Below are 16,434 nucleotides of genomic sequence, written 5' to 3'. Positions count from 1 at the left end.
TATTCACAGTTTTGCGAACAAGCTTAATTTGCAGCTTTGGCCCGGTGGTGAGTTTTTCGCCGGCGAACGCCTCTCACGCATTCCTCAGCGAGCGTAACGATCCGGTGTTTCCTCGGTTTACCCTACTTCCAGCACTCATAAGTGTGTTTGTGAAATGATCTTGAGCCGAAGCACCTCGTTGTTAAATTAATCATGCCTGCGAGTGCGTTCACCGCTGTTTTACCTGTTGTAAAAGGATTTATTCATCACTACCTCCTTCCAAGTTCACGCTAAAATCCAACTCCATGTTTGCGGTACAATCAACTGTGCCAGTGCATCGGGGGCTGCTTGTTAGCATGCATGTGCGAGACGGCTCGTTTCACATGTCAGCGGATTCCCGCGGTTCAAAGGCCTGTCAGCCAGCGTTGTGAAAACACTCATCACTGCGGATTTGCGCGGACGCGTGCGTTGCGTAACTCGGCCGCCCTCTTTTGTTTCGAAACCGAAGGGAAGACGCGGCTCTGGATGCAAATCAAAGTCGTTTGCTGTTTTCTTTAATACTGTCACGCTCGCGTTCCTAGACTGTTTGTTTCCCCGCGAATATTTACCGCAGCGCGGAGTGAAGTTTCCGTAGACGTGCCACAATCGTCTCTCCTATTTACCTGTCATCTCGCTTCTCTCCCCGTGTCGATGTTTCTCTCTGATGGTACGAATTCCCTGGGTTTGCGAGTGAATGAATAAGCACAACTAACATGTCTGTCTGTGTCTGTCGCTCGTGTTTCAACGCATTTCATCATTTCTGAAGCCGTCACTGTCAGCGAGCACCCCGAAAAAAATATATAACGCGCTCGCGAGCGCCCGGGAACAGGTGGAGATATGATTACAGAAACAGATGCATGGATGGATTGATGGATGGATGCGGCTTTATCAATTGACAGCTGCGTCGATGCAGGAATTATATTTGTTTTCTCGGTGATATTGTACAAATTAGCTAAATTAATGAACAGAACGCACACGCGAGAGCCCAACAGCGGCGCGTAACAGCACGCAGCGGTGTGACTTTCCCCGAGATGTTTATTCATGCAAGTTGCATGAGGTGTCACGGCAATTCGGTGCCATTGTGCATTCTTAAAACGACAAAAAGAGCCTCATTTTCCTCTGGCTGCAACAATTGAGATTGGATTTGAAACGGAATATTCGGGTTCGTGAATGCCCTCTGATAAAAGCTTTTTTTTTACTGGCACTGCTTTTAGTTTTGTGCATTTTCTCATGAGTAATTAGTTTAGTCGCTGTCGGAAGGGGTTTTATCCTTCGTAAACGCTTATTATGTCTTTTTGAAGGAATCTCAGCTATTTGATAAACCCGTTCCTCTCTTTTTTTGGAAAGATTGGAAAGCCAGATTAAACCCAAATAAAGTTATCTATCATCTAAAGGGCTGTTGTCCGTCTTGGATTAAGCAAGGTGCTGCGTTTTTCGCTTCACAGACACTTTTCGAGTTGAGGTTAGGTGAAAAAAAGCCACGTGAATGAGCACTTTTTCTAGAGTGCCAAACATTTTCTCAATAGGATAGAACAGTATAACTATTAAAACCTACTGTGAGTTGCGAGATTGTTAACTGATGGTTTACTTACATTGTTTTGTTAAAGGCATCAACCTGCATTATTTCAGGGGAGTATTTTTTTTTTAAATGGTCGTGTTTAACAGACCACTTCCTGGCTAAACTACATTACCCATGATTCTGCATAAAATCTCCACCAATCAGAGAATTAGATCTAGCAAACTGTATTCTGACTTATCATTTTCTTGTTGAGAAAAAGTGACATAAACAATATTCATTTATCGTGACTACATGGATTGATCTCAGCAGGAGTTAGCTGGAGGTAAGAAGTTGTAGTCTATATTGCTCATAGTATGTTTGTTTGTTATCAGCAAAAGAAGATGTATCGAGGCATTATTAATGGGTGTTGTTTTGGCAGACAGAATCTGGCAGACAGTTGAAGATGACGATGCAGAATTAAGTGTTTGTTTTTATGATAGCACACACACAAACTCCATCCATCAGTGAACTTTAATGCTTGGCGAGAGTCAGTGAAGGAGGAGTAGAAAGGGGGGAGATTTTCATCCCTGTCACGTTCAGCAGACGGTTACAGACCATCCCGTATAGAGCCAATGTCCCACTGTTCTCTCCTCCCATCCCCACTCATCCTTGCTTCTCCTGTCAGCTCTTTATTTCTACATTAGTAATCTAGCAGCATGGTCAACTCAACCTTTCTTTTAAATAACTTTTTTTTTTGTTGATATTGTAATAACTGGTTTCATTATTGTATATATATTTAGAACCTATATACATATATTTATCACTCTATACCTTTCTCTAGTTTTTCTATTTTATCTGTATATATATATATATATATATATATATATATATATATATATATATGTATGTATGTATGTATATATGTGTGTGTGAGGTAAAAATTACTATTTTTATTCAAAACATTTAAACGTTTAAAATGTTAAAATTTATATTAACATTATATACATATTTATAATGTTGCAAAAAAAGACAAATGTTTATTGAAATTATTGCAAAATGCAAATCAGCATATATATATATATATATATATATATATATATATATTTTTTTTTTTTTTTTTTTTGTAGTAGTAGTAGTAGTAGTAGTAGTAGTAGTAGTAATGCTGTTTGTATGTTTTACTGTATGTTTGATGAAATAGAAATTAAATTAAAATTCATATTTATATTTTTTGTTCTTCTGAAAATGACTCATCATGGGCACGTCATGATTTCGTGCCCACCCAAAAAATTATAAATACTAAAAATTAGTGCAATTAGTTACAATCTGTCACCTAGTAAATTCTATTAATTTGTTTACCAAAACCACTGTTTAGTCACACATTTAATTTGTAATTTTTCTGGGTCATACCTGTAAACACTGATTCACCAAACATATGCAGCTTTGGTTCACGCAGTTTGTGCCTCATGCGTGCTTTTGTTTCCTTCCTCTCCTTCCTCCTCGTCCCCACCCCCTTCATTTTCCTAAAGGTCAAAGCTTTTAACAAAAAGAAACTGCTGCCTGTTTTTACTGCAAAGGGCAGGCAGGTTTTTAAATAGCAAGATTATTTAAATATTGTGCAAACAAAATGCAAATATTGAAGAAGGTAATTAGCTTGAGTTCACAAATCTCGAGGGGTACGCGGGGCGGGTTACTCTATATTTGGAGGCCGTGAGATTAGTCCAAACTTTGTTAATGTTATTTAAATTTTGCTTATTAACGCATCGGTTGCCACGGCGTATGATTCTTCACGCATGTCGACTGGGCACTTTATGAAATCCTCGGTTGAACCCGCAGACCACGGTTAACAGTTAAAAGGCGAAAAAAAGTCTGTATGATGTTCTCGACTCAAGATGCTGCTCTGGTTATAGCCGAAAGTCGAAAATCATAATATCAGTAACAATACACCTCTCCCAGACAAGATGACAGCGTTCATGCTCGTAGCACAGATGAGAGCATTTCACCCCTTTAATACTTGTGGTTAGGGGTTTGTTTAAATCTCTAACCCCTGAATGTTCATCCTGAAGATTGATCCGTGCGCTCTGTAGTCTTCGCAATTCTATTTTAATAAAAGGACTACCAACCCTTAGCACAGCGGTGGAGTAATACCCAATGGCGCTTTGATCTGTCTGTGTGTGCGCGTGTGTGCGTGTGTGTGTGTGTGTGTGTGTGTGTGTGTGTGCGCGCCAGCCAGATTAAGTGAGAACATCACACAGTTTCTGTCACTTGCAATTTACAAAGTTGCGTGTGATATACACACAGAGTCTGGTGTTTCACCCTGCTCCGCGCTGCCGAATGTATTGAGTCTGCGTGCGCTCGCTTGTAATTGTGTCGCGTTTCCTTGTCACTTTCGTCTGGATGCTCAGCGGGGGTGCGTGCTATATGGAGCGTGCGCATTCAATGTATATTTTAGTCTAAACATTAATAATAAGGTTTCAGTCGAATGACACAGCCTCTGTGACAAATTAATTTCGATTTTTTTATTTCCGTCTCATTCTATATAGCGTGACGCCAACTCAATGCAACCTCATTTATTAAGCAACAGGAAACGTTAGGATACGAGATTCTTGGGGAATATCATTTACGCTAGTTCTGTGCTAGGAATAATATTTAGTTACTAAATTATTTATTTATTCCATTTGTAAAGGTTATTGCAGAACCGGAAATGTGCATCTATCTGTCTGTCTGTTTATCTGGGGTTTTTTTCAGTATTTAAAATTGATCACAATAGTTTTTTTTTTCTCCTTTAAACCATTAAAATTTTTTAAAAATCAAGCCATTGTTTTTAATGTCAGGAATGTCACGGCGTAATGGAGTTAAACGGAAAGTGCAAGGACAAATTCGGCGGTTTTCAGAAAAGTGTTTAGAGGAAAAAAAAAAAACCCCGGCAAAAAGCAACACAAAATTTTAATTTCAATAAAAGCGACGTTTTATTCCGTACAGCCCATTAAAATGTCACGGTGATGAATGGGGGTCTGCAAATTGGATGATATTGTGAAAGGCTGTGAAAAACGATTGAGAATCAAACGAACGGTTTATTTTAAAAGGCATTGTACACTAAATCTTTCAAATAATAATGTTAAGTTGTATTCCGTTAATTGTATCTGTAAGTCATAGGGACGCCCAAAGCCCACAAATGGCACCATTTGCAAAGAATGAGCCGTTTTTTTACTCTATAACTGCAACATCTACCTTTGAATTAAATGTTCTTGTGGATGTAATTGTTTATTGTTTGTTTTTCAGAGCTTCCTTATGGCTGGGAGAAAATCGATGACCCTGTTTATGGAACCTACTATGTTGAGTAAGTTGAAGCGCTTGAGTTAACACGCACTGTTTAATGGCACTTTAGATCCCTGCGTTTTCTCACAGCTCTGTATTAATTGGTGATATTGCTGCTGCGCCATGCCCGGGCTGAAAAACAGCTGCTCCGTTGTTTCCTAATTCAGTTCGCGGTGTGTTTGCGCGTGTGTGCCATCATTTTTCTTGCTTAATGCACAGTCTGGGGTGAGGTGGGACTATTTATAGTATGGCTTGCTTGGCTACTCTTCCTCCCAGGACAGAGGAGAACAGCAAGCCCAGAGCCAATAATGCAGCTGTAGTATCATGTGGATACACAACCGCACACTCTCTCAGGCTGCATCACTCCTGCTGTCCTCAGATGGCTCAGACGCGTCACTGAATTGAAATCATACTGTAACAGTCTTCACCAAGTTTTTTAAGGTAAGTGGTTGCAATGGGTTTATTTTAGTTGATTTCATTTAATTTAGTTGACTGACTTTCAGCAGAGTTTGTTTATTTAAATGTAGCTAAAATAAATTGATTGCAACCACTTACATTAAATCTTACTTATCTATCTATCTATCTATCTATCTATCTATCTATCTATCTATCTATCTATCTATCCTTTTATGTGTTCATCCATCCATCCATCCATCCATCCATGTGTTCATCCATCTGTACATCCGCCCATCCACCAATCAAGTGCATTTATTATTATTAGTTTTATGTTAAAGCGAAAGATTCTTTTGCCTTTGTATGGAAAGGGAGAAAAACACATCTTCAGTAGTAATTGTACAACTGTGGGTTTTATGTTGTGGAAGATGACAGCTGGGAAGATCAGAAGCTGCATCTGGTGTGAAATGACTGTAATTTACTATAAATCTGTGTCTAGTGGCTTTTTAGAGGAGACACTTAACAAGAACATTATGCACAAAGCTTATCATTTGTATTTGTGTTGTATTTTCAGGTTAAACAGGCATTGCTTCATGCTTACAGTCGTTATTTAATAGGTCCAAGCCAGAACCCCTTCTAAGACTGGTTTCTACTTTGCCAAACCTTGGCCTTATGTGCTAAAAGAAAGTATGGAAGTGATCTCAGATAAAGTACTAGGTACAAAATCCATTTGCTCATTATACTTTGATCTGTTGAATCAATTTCAGGCTTTAGACCTTAAAAGAAATCTAAAACCAATGTCTCAAAAATTGACCTTGTGGAGTCTTGGCACAAAGCTGTAATTATAAATGCCATGTCTCCGCAAAAAAACATTACCTCTTTTCGAAAGAATGCCTTTTAATGGAGCCTAATTGTCTTTGTACTCTCAAATGGCACAGTTTTCAGCAGCGCCTTTTAAAACAGATTGAATTAAATCTGACAGCAAGTGTTGTACAGAGAGTCAAAAGAACCATTTTTCTTCCAGATCAGAGGATGCTTTCATTACTGTCTGATCTCATTCTTACATCACTCTCTTAACAAAGATGAGGACTAACTAGGCTTATGTTTGATTCAATGACCACCACCTTAAATGATTTGCTAAAGGGTATAAAAATCAACACTCATGCCTTCATCTATAGTTCATAACATTAATAGCTCATGTCAATTTTTGTTTGCTGGGTGGTGGATTGTTGGGAGGGCAAAATAATTTCAGTTCATCATAATTTTAATACATATAAAGGCTTTTTTTAAGACAATTTATCAATTACAACTTGGTTTGCAATGTAAAATCTTTATCCTGAAGCAGAAACAGTTGAGTAAGAGTATCGTTAGTAGAGCTTGGTAAAAATGATTTATTTCCCAGTCGATTAGTCTAGACTATTTTCAGTGAATGAACATAACATTGTAGTGTTTTTCCCGTCCAAATAAGCTTTGTGCTTTGATACCTGAAACAAAGTCTCAGATCTCAGATTCTGTCTGTTTTATTACAGTATTCAAATAATAAGAGAAGTGATCATCTCTTTAAAAAAGTAACATCTACAGAAATCTGTAAACTGCAAGTACTGTGATATATCTGAGATAATCAAAATTGAATCAGAATTGAGTCGCAATTGAATCGAATCGTGAAACTTGTGTTAAAACCCAGCCCTAATTTTTAGCATATTGTTAGCTGGAATGCACTACAGAAAATTTGCCTTTTTTCGGACAATGTCAAGACTAGTTGCCGAAAGAGCCAGTCTACAGCTGTTGGGCAGTTGGAGGTGACAGATTTCACAGAAAATTGTGCAGTCAGTGACGGGCGCATTAGAATCAATTGAGAGTCGAGTCTCCCATGCACTTTGCATAATAATTACTGTGTATTTGAGTGTTGCAGATCAGTTAAAATGCTACCTGTGTAGGCAGTATACAGCAAGGCAGCTATCAAGTAGTCCTATCAAGTAGTCACTCAAGAAATGCACTTGAATGAGTTTCTGTTTCTGGTTTTCTGATTGCAGTCACATAAACCGAAGGACTCAGTTTGAGAATCCAGTTCTAGAGGCCAAGAGAAGATTGCAACAGCAGCAGCAGATGCAGAGTCAGGGCTTGTCCTCTCTCCCCCTTCCTGCAGTCTACAGAGGTAAAGTATCACTTAAATCCAATATTCGTATACAAAAATTTACAGTGTGGCACTAATGCAAATCTATGTAAATCTGATTAAACTTTGATGGTGTTTCCAACCACCCCTAGCTTAGGCACACACCGAAGACATCTTAATAACACTTATCTGCTCTCCATGCAATGACATGTTTAACATCAAATCTGCTGAAACTGTTGATTGAGGATTGGTATTCATGACTATTATTATATTTCTCCTGAGAGCTCAGAGTCTGTCTCTATAGTAACACAGCTAAGCTCAGACATCGTCTTTGGTAGTGCACCATCTGTGCGTGAACTTATTGTTCAGAATATTACTTCCTTACAGCCATACCTTTGGAATGATTCATTTTACTTCATCCAAGAATGAAAACTCTGTCAATATTTACTTGCTTTCATGTTTATCCAAAACTAACTGACTTTCTTGGAGCACAAAAACAAGACGGTTTTAAGCAATTTGCGCTGGTAACTAAATTTTAAGCATCAAAAAATAACAAAATATCAAAAATTATCCATAGGATTTTATATACTGTAAGTGAAAGTCAATTTTCCTTAAATATATTCCCATTGGATGAGATGTTGACCACGATGACTGGATCACAGTAAACAGAACCTGATAATCACCAAGTACCAAGTGAATCTTGTTTGTATAACAAACACAGTTCATGTGGACCGATCTTAATCTTTCACAATACCTTTGCATCCTTTTGAAGTTTGAATGCTGTAATCTCCATTCTTTGCAATTGCTTGTAATTATTCAAAATTTCTTGTTTTTTGTTCCTTTAAACAAAAAAAAAGCCATTTAGGTTAGAGCGGACATGAGGGGAAGTAAATAATGACAGATTTTTCCATTTTGCATAAACTAATCCTCTAAATCTACCTGTATAGTCTATTCGAGCTAAGCCTGAATGCTTCCTGTTTTCTTTGAGACTCAGTTATTCATTAAAAATGAGTCTCCTTTCATAAAATGACCTTGGACTGATTATGGTTTGAAGCATTTCTTGCAATAATTCCTGTTTAAGTTAATCCGTTCAGCATGGTCATGCTGTTACCCACATAAAAGTAAGAGGTATGAGAGTATGTTCAGCCAGAATGGCATAAACAAGAAGAACTTTCTTTACCTTGTTTCAGTCCATCTTTCAGAGAGAGCATGCAGCACTGGAAACCTCTAACATACCTACACTATATGGCCAAAGTATTACATGTGGGCATTTGAAAACCATCCGTGTAGACACAATAGCACCAGTAATTGTCAGTAGCTGAGAAAAACTTTTGCATTATTTTATAAATATCAATAAAAAAACTAATATTGATAGCGTTACCAATTACCAATGTTATGGTAAGTTATGGTGATGGCCGGGATCAGCGTTAATGGCAAGGAAAGCACTTATACTTGAGGTGTTTATATATAGTACATTAAAGAATGAATTGGCTAAAAATACACCTCATGTGAGAGTAAAAGCGTTTTTGCGATAGATGGGAGTCTTCGCGAAATTGACTTGTTTCCAATGGACGTATTTTCAATTCACAGTTTCAATTTGCGCAATTTGAAAGGTAATGGAAACGCAGCGTGTATTCATCCCAGTGTTGTTCAATAGAGGATCAGAAGAGCAGAAAAGAACCCTTAACAAAATTGGAAGTACTTTATACTGTTACTATTGTTTTCACTGGACCACTAGTCAAAGGGAGTGTCCACATACTGTTGGCCATGTAGTGTCTGATCCTGTGTCCAAAAGAGAGAGGTTCAAAGATGTTCAAGTCACCCAAGAACTCTTGTAGAAATGACGATAGTAGACCAACCTTGTATCTTTCAATGACATTTCTTGATTTCCTGTGTGAGATGAGGGTTTTTCTTCTATGTAACAGTGGAGGAGAGCCCCTCCTCTGCCACCTTACCCAGGGCCAGACTGGCATACGTGGGTCCCGCTCCCGAGCGCTCTCATAGTCTCACTGACCTGTCCGAGGCCCCCCTGTACCGGGCCGGTGTGTTTGGACTGCATGGTACGTCCCTAGACCTGTGCCACCTTTTGCAAGATAGGACTTCACCAGGAGTCTATTTGTCTGGCCTATTTTTGCATAGACCTAAAAGGAACATTTTCTCAGTTTCTAAACCACTGAAGACTTTTTGTTGGCTTTTTTTTTTTGTTTTTGTATTTTACTTTTTGCCTGCGCTTTCCAGGATACTCATGAGTCCACCTACTCTGCTGAACAGACCAGAAAACATATTTTCTGCATGCTGGTTTATAAAATATGCCTATTGATTCCACAAGGTCAGTTATCTAGTAGAGGATGGTCGCCAAGTAACCAGCTTTATCGAACTAGTGGATTAGTGTGGGTCGACTTGTTTTTTTAGCTGTAATATTTATGAATTTTGAGATTGAAGTTCTATTAGAATTACGTTTAATGTAATTACCTATTCGTAATTTGGGATTTATGTCATATATTTTGAAAGCACTTTACATAGATCTATGATTACTGACTATTAGTGCCCCAAAACTGTCTTCAAAGATGTCACACAAACACTAAGACCTCTTTTCAAGATCCAGTCAACTTTCGATAGAAAAATCAAGCTCTGCTCTTGGGTTGTGAATGCCATTTTATGTTGATTTTAAGACCATCCAGGCAGCCTATTTTTAATCCGCATTAACAAACAAAGCAACTTTGGTCAACCAGCTGTACCAGATGTTTTGCTGGTGCTTGTCCACCAACTGGACCAGCACCAAACAAACATGGATCAGCATGAAAATTCATGCTGGTCTTTCAGCAGAATATCTGGACCAGCAATCGTCCCTAACAAACGCATGGCAGAAGCTGCTAAAGGACTAGACTTGGCCAAGATGGTGGTTAAAAAAAAAACGTAAGAACCTCTCAACTAGTAAAGTGAGATGGAGTGACTATGGCTGGCATCTTGTAACTCCATACTGTGTACTGAAGTAGTCATCTCTTCAGTTTCAGAGAAGCAGCTCTTCAGTACAAAAGTCTTTATTGGTGTGTGGTTACGGCGAAACGGCTTCTTCAGAACAGTTGTCAAGACTGCTTTTCTCCGCTCTGAGAGAGCAGAAGAACCGCTCTGCCTGTGCTGGTTCTTCTCCTGGCTTTTTTTTGCTTAAGTCTTGGCTGTCCCGAGAGACGGCCCTGGACAAGGCTAAACACTGTTGAGTGTAACATTGGAGTACGTTTAAAGAGCCAAAAGTGAGGTTTGAGCAAAAAACAAGCCATCGTGTTCCACTCTGCTCTTGTATGTTTGGCTGCAAGCAGAGCGCTTGGCCTTCTACCCACAATTCCCCAGTGTGATGTGATCTGCTGCTTTTGATGGGTTTTGAGTGGCTTCTACAAAATAACCCATTAATTTCTGGATATGTTCTGCTTGATTACAATCTCATGTTTCTATCTGCATTTCTTCACCCCGGCAGAGAAGCCTCTGTTCACGCGGGACCCCACGCAGCTGAAGGGCAGCTTTCTGTCTACAGCCCTGCAGAAAAGCAACATGGGATTTGGCTTCACTATCATCGGGGGTGACGAACCAGATGAGTTCCTACAGGTCAAAAGTGTCATACCGGATGGACCTGCTGCACAGGATGGGAAAATGGCTACAGGTAAACACATACACACTTACAGATCGATGTTTGAACGGCTCTAATGTGCTATTCACACTCAAACAGAGCTTCCAGCTGCTCAGTCTTTTCTCAATCTCAGCAGTGTTCACAGGTTGGAGTGTGAATCTGCCATTTTATTGGTTGATTAGGGACATCCAGGGGTTAAGAGCATTTAAGGACAGTGTATTTATTGGCTTTGTGTGTCATCCACAGCAGGGCACGTGTTCATTAATCACAGAGGTGCTTTATGAACCCTCTAACTCCAGTCCAGCCTAGTAGGAGTGTGACTGCGGCAGCATTATTCTCACACACACACATACATCAGCACTGAAATATCTCGTACATTCAGAGGGATCCACAGTGCAGAGTTCAGAACATAGTCAATATGTCTCCCATGATGTCGTTTTATTATATTATTGTTGTTGGTAGTTGTGGAAATTATCCTTTCTGCTCCTTTCCTCTCCTTTCTGCTCCTCTCTTCCACCCTTCATGCTCCCTCTGGACTCCTTGTCCTACTTATGCTGTTTTGCAGTCATACACACACTCAGACAGTGCTGTGGAGGAGCTTCAGGTTACGCCACTGTGAAATATTCAATTTTGCTGGATTAGGGAGCTCGGAGAGGAAATCAAACGCAGACACAAACGTCCTTCACATATGGATATACATACAGAACACGACCATGACTGTTGTTGGGGGATATTGCTTTTGAGGACCCTGTGTAATTCAATTTGAGTTTTGTTGATTTTAGTCAACGTGTGTTAGCTTTGAGGCTAATCTGTATGCTAATTTACTCTGAAATTAGTTTTAAGCCGATAAAAACCTGACAAAAATATTAACGGTTCATTCTTCGCCGTGAACATTTTAGTCCAGTCAGGTGGACTCTAGAATGAGAATGAAATATGGACTATTTTTGGTGTGTTCTACACAAACTACCTTTTTAAGCAGGACATGTATCAATACAATAAGCGATTCCATATTATTTGCACTTATTTGGAAACGTGACAATATGTAATGGGCACAAGATATTTTTTGAGACCATATAATATAATAAAATCCTTATTCAATAACAGAATATTAGAAATGCATATAAAAATGCTCTTAAAACATCAGAAATATTGTTTTAGGCCTTCTGTATTTTTATGCTGTACGTTGTATTCTAGGCATAAATTGTCTTTAATATGACTGATTTTAGCTTCAGTGTTATTTTTTTATTTAGGCAAAATTGTTGAACATTATATAATTAACATTAGATAATTATTAGTTACATGTTATTAATTTTGAATGTTCACTGGCTAATTATTAGGGCTTCTAATGCAAGTCTCACTATCATACAGTGTTCTCATATTTTGTGATTATGTAACATTAAAAAAACAACATTACCTCAACACTAATCACCACAGTAATCATAACAAGTGTTTAACACCTCATCCACAAATTAACATTAATGTGACGTAAACATGCCACGTATTCCTCTCTCTCTCGTCCTCCTGACTAAGTGCTTCCTTAATAAATTAAAACTATCATGCGGAGTGCTGGGATTTGCTGCGTGACATGCTTCACTTCCTTCGTCTTAGAGCCCTTTCATCCGTCCCATCCACGGCCACTATAGATGCCTCTGCGGCGCTGATGTTTACTCTGCTCCTCGCAGCTGTGCCCGAGTCCTCTCATAAAGAACTTAACAAGCAGATAATGAGTTGAATCAGGTGCACCAGTGTGCTGCTGAGGGACAGGAAGCACACAAGTCATACGCCTGCTGGAGGATCTCTGCATTTGATGTTTAAAGTTTCGTTTGTATAGAATGTCTGTTGTGGCTCAGTAGCGATGTTTAGGGGATTGTGTATTGATTGTGTTTGTTTAGAATGCCAGTCACAGAGCAGTGCTCCTCTGGGTTTCCAAGCATGCACAGACATAAGATGTCCCAGACATTTGCTCCCAGAGCACCTCTTATGTTGTCTCGCTGTCATTAGTTTTACATAGCCTCTCTTTCTCTTCAGAACAAGACTGTAGTTCAGAGTGTAGTGGTTTTTTTAGTTGATACAGCATTATAGATTGATAAATGTAATATTTAAGAAGTTTAAGAGTTAAAATTAGGGGTGACAAAATTAGAGTAGAGAGTAGATTTGCATTTAGAAAAGATAATGGGCGGTTAGGTTGCAATTAATCACAAGTTAACACATGAAAATAATGCAATTAATCATGATTAAACATTTTATTTGACAGCTAGTTAAAAATATTTTTATATTATAATTATTTTTTTTTTCTGTGAACCATCCCCTGAACAGGTTTGGACCAAGCCGTAAATGTCTCTGCCAAGCTTCGCAACAATTGGACAAAAATTTAACTAGGAGTAGCAGAACATTTTAAATCTGTACTTTTCAAAATAGCAGTTACTGTTATGGGCGCAGATTTAATGTAAGATAGTGTAATCAGCATGGGCATTTCATTTTCTAGAATTAGGGGTTCGAGAGTTATTACCATTTCAGTGTTAATATTTTGAACTGCTGGTGGTGCTATAAAGCTGGTCCTAGAGACCCCAAAATTGGTCAGATAACTATTCGTGGCCATCACTAGAAGTGTGCCAAATTTCATCATTTTCCTTTGTTCCATTGTGGCTGCTATAGACTTGGGGAGGAAGAAGAAGAAGAAGCATCAGTACAGATACAAAACGGTCTACAGCTTCTTTGGGGTTTGGCCCCTAATAAACAAAACAAAACATCTTTATGCAAGGGCCGTCTAAATGGTAAAGTCAGACACGCTATTAATACATGTCTATTTAAATGCTCTCATACTAGCATAAAAGATGATAAATATAACCCAGTCTTAGTTTGAGGTTTATTTGCAGAATTTTAGTTTAGCTCTTATTGTCCAGTGTCATACGGAAGCAGGACGTAATATAGGATTTGCTGAATTTAGAATTTTTGAAGTTTGAATTTGAAGTGGATGATAATGTCTTGTTTGTGGGAGTGCGGTGATCTGATTTGCCCTGTGGAGCTTCGGCCCAGATTGATGCTGACATAAAGCTAGGTGTGAAAGAGCGAGGTCACACCGATATCATTTGCTCTCTGGAAGCATGTGAAATTATTGATTGGAACACCAGAGGCTCTAGGCAAATGTCGAACGTATTTACCCAGATTAATTAAAATTCCTGCACACAACACACAACAGTCAGGAGGGGACAAGCGTATCGATAGACGCGAACGGCGCTGCATGTAATATCTCCAGGAAACCTGTAGCACAACAGACACACGGGGTTAGACCCCGTGATCTTATTTATCCCTCAAATACGTTCTCCACATTTGCTGGAATATTGAGCACCATCTCATTTCCATAATAATTGCCTTTCTGATATTTAATTCTTTGTCAGCAGAGAAAGATCAAAGTATATATTCGGCCTGAAACATACCCTTCGCATGCTTGATTTCACTTTGTGGCAGTGAACAAACAGTGGAAGGACTGGTAAACTTCTTGATAGCAAGATCACAATTAACTCCTCGGGTATGGCAATGCTTTAGGATTGAGAAAAGGATTGAGTAGGTCCCTCAAATTGTTCCTTCAACTGGTGTGCTGTAATTGTCACAGTTGCCAGGGGAGACGACATGAATAAATATTGGATGACTGCAATCGTTGCAAATTGGGGGAAAGTTTTTCATCCTGATTAAACAGACTCTTCTTATTGAATAAAATGTTTTGTTTTTTTTCTCCTCAGTAGCTCTGTTCCAAAAACTAGAGCTGTTTTTCTGTCAGTTTTCTTTTTCATCGTGCAAAATGATTGATTTGGAACATTCTACACAGGCAGCGAGCCACACAAATGGTGTTTTTCATTTGAAGCACACAGGAGATTTGACTCCTCTAGTTCAGCAATCTTAAAGGAATACTAAGGGTATTTAATGATGAAGTGGGAACCGATCCTAAACAGTCCTAATGAGATATTAACACAAAAAAAGAATTAAAACAAGAATTGGAAAAAAGAAGTCAATGGTTAAACTTGCTTGTTGGGGGGTAGAAACTTTACTATCATATCAGTTAATTGCTGTTTCCGTGGCCAAAAAGTTTAGTTTAACTTTAGCATGATGCTAAGCTAACGACTTAAGCACGACATTCTCATTAGCACAACAGCTAATAGAACAGATAGTCAAGCTTGATATTTTGACATTAGCATATTGCTAAGCTAATGACTTAGTACTAAACATGACAGTATATAGCACACTTAAATAAATTATGCAGATTAGTTTGTTTGATATTAGCGCATTGCTAAGCTAATGGTTCACATTCTTTTTGGCACAGAAATACACAAACTAATGGAGAAGATAGCTAATGCTTAGCTAATGACTTCCCTCGTGAAAACTTACCATTGGTAAGTTTTACTGTTAATTAGTAAATTAAATAGGTATACTATTAATTAGTATAACCAAAGTTATTTACTACAAATACCATGGTTAAACATGATGGTTAGTATAGAAAAAGATGGTTAATTTGTGGTTGCCATGGTTTAACTATAGTAACCATGGTTTTATCTATAAACTCATGGTTAATTTTTGTAAGGGTTGGCACTCATAAGTACAACAATGCACACAAATAACGGACACAGACTAGTTTATTTTTTCTATAGTTTTCTTAACTTAATCAACATTTTTTGACATTATTGACAAATTCTTGAACCTCAGTCATTGCAATGCTTTCTCATAATGTGTTATCTGGTATAGTTATGTTTAAAGTAATTATGCCTACCTTCTGAATCAGCCTTGGCTTCTTTGTTTGCTTATATATCTTTTTTTGTTTTTAATTGTTTTGCAGGAGACGTGATTGTCTACATTAACGACGTCTGCGTCCTGGGCACTACCCATGCTGACGTGGTGAAGCTTTTCCAGTCGGTGCCAATCGGACAAAGCGTAACTCTCGTCCTTTGCAGGGGTTACCCTCTTCCGTACGACCCGGAGGACGCAGCCAACACTTTGCTGTCCCCTCTCGGCCTAATTGATCGCCCTCTGCTGGTCAACGGACGGAATAGCTACGACAGCTACATGGAGTACATCTCCCGCACCGCTCGCCTCGTCGACCCAATGCAAGCGGCGTTGGCGCAGCCTCACCCTGGAGACACCCACCTAGATGCGGGACCGCTGGAGGACAGCGTCTCAATGGCATCTTCAGGAGCGGCTGGAGGAGAGCTGTTAACGGTTACCATGGTGAAAGGGGCGGATGGGTTTGGATTCACCATAGCAGACTGTAATGGAGGACAGCGGGTGAAGCAGATTCTGGAGGCGCAGGGATGCCCGGGGCTGTGCGAGGGCGATTTGATTGTGGAAATTAACCAGCAATCGGCGCTCACGCTGTCACACACACAGGTGGTGGAGCTGCTTAAAGAGTGTCCTGTTGGGGCGGAGGCTACGCTGGTTGTGCAGAGAGGAGGAGCAGGTAAGGAGGCTTTTTTTTTTAATTTCCAC

General features: G+C 39.1%; 1 protein-coding gene across 9 annotated transcripts in view; it reads left to right on the top strand.

Moving 5' to 3' along the window:
- Nucleotides 1–16,434, top strand: part of magi2a (membrane associated guanylate kinase, WW and PDZ domain containing 2a) — a 154,675-nt gene that overhangs the window by 100,262 nt on the left and 37,979 nt on the right. For 5 of the 9 annotated variants that reach the window (XM_043236846.1, XM_043236850.1, XM_043236847.1 and 2 more), the window contains 4 exons: nucleotides 4,796–4,853; nucleotides 7,258–7,379; nucleotides 10,810–10,992; nucleotides 15,788–16,405. In XM_043236846.1, coding sequence (XP_043092781.1) covers nucleotides 4,796–4,853; nucleotides 7,258–7,379; nucleotides 10,810–10,992; nucleotides 15,788–16,405 — 981 coding nt within the window. Of the gene's footprint in view, nucleotides 1–4,795; nucleotides 4,854–7,257; nucleotides 7,380–9,262; nucleotides 9,398–10,809; nucleotides 10,993–15,787; nucleotides 16,406–16,434 lie in introns of all 9 variants that reach the window. The other 4 variants (XM_043236844.1, XM_043236849.1, XM_043236845.1 and 1 more) reach the window with 1 other exon arrangement.

This window comes from Puntigrus tetrazona, chromosome 4 (assembly GCF_018831695.1).
Source record: "Puntigrus tetrazona isolate hp1 chromosome 4, ASM1883169v1, whole genome shotgun sequence".
Classification (NCBI taxonomy): Eukaryota; Metazoa; Chordata; class Actinopteri; order Cypriniformes; family Cyprinidae; genus Puntigrus; species Puntigrus tetrazona.
The sequence above is the reverse complement of the archived record's forward strand: the minus strand, read 5'-3'. Positions and strand labels throughout refer to the sequence as shown.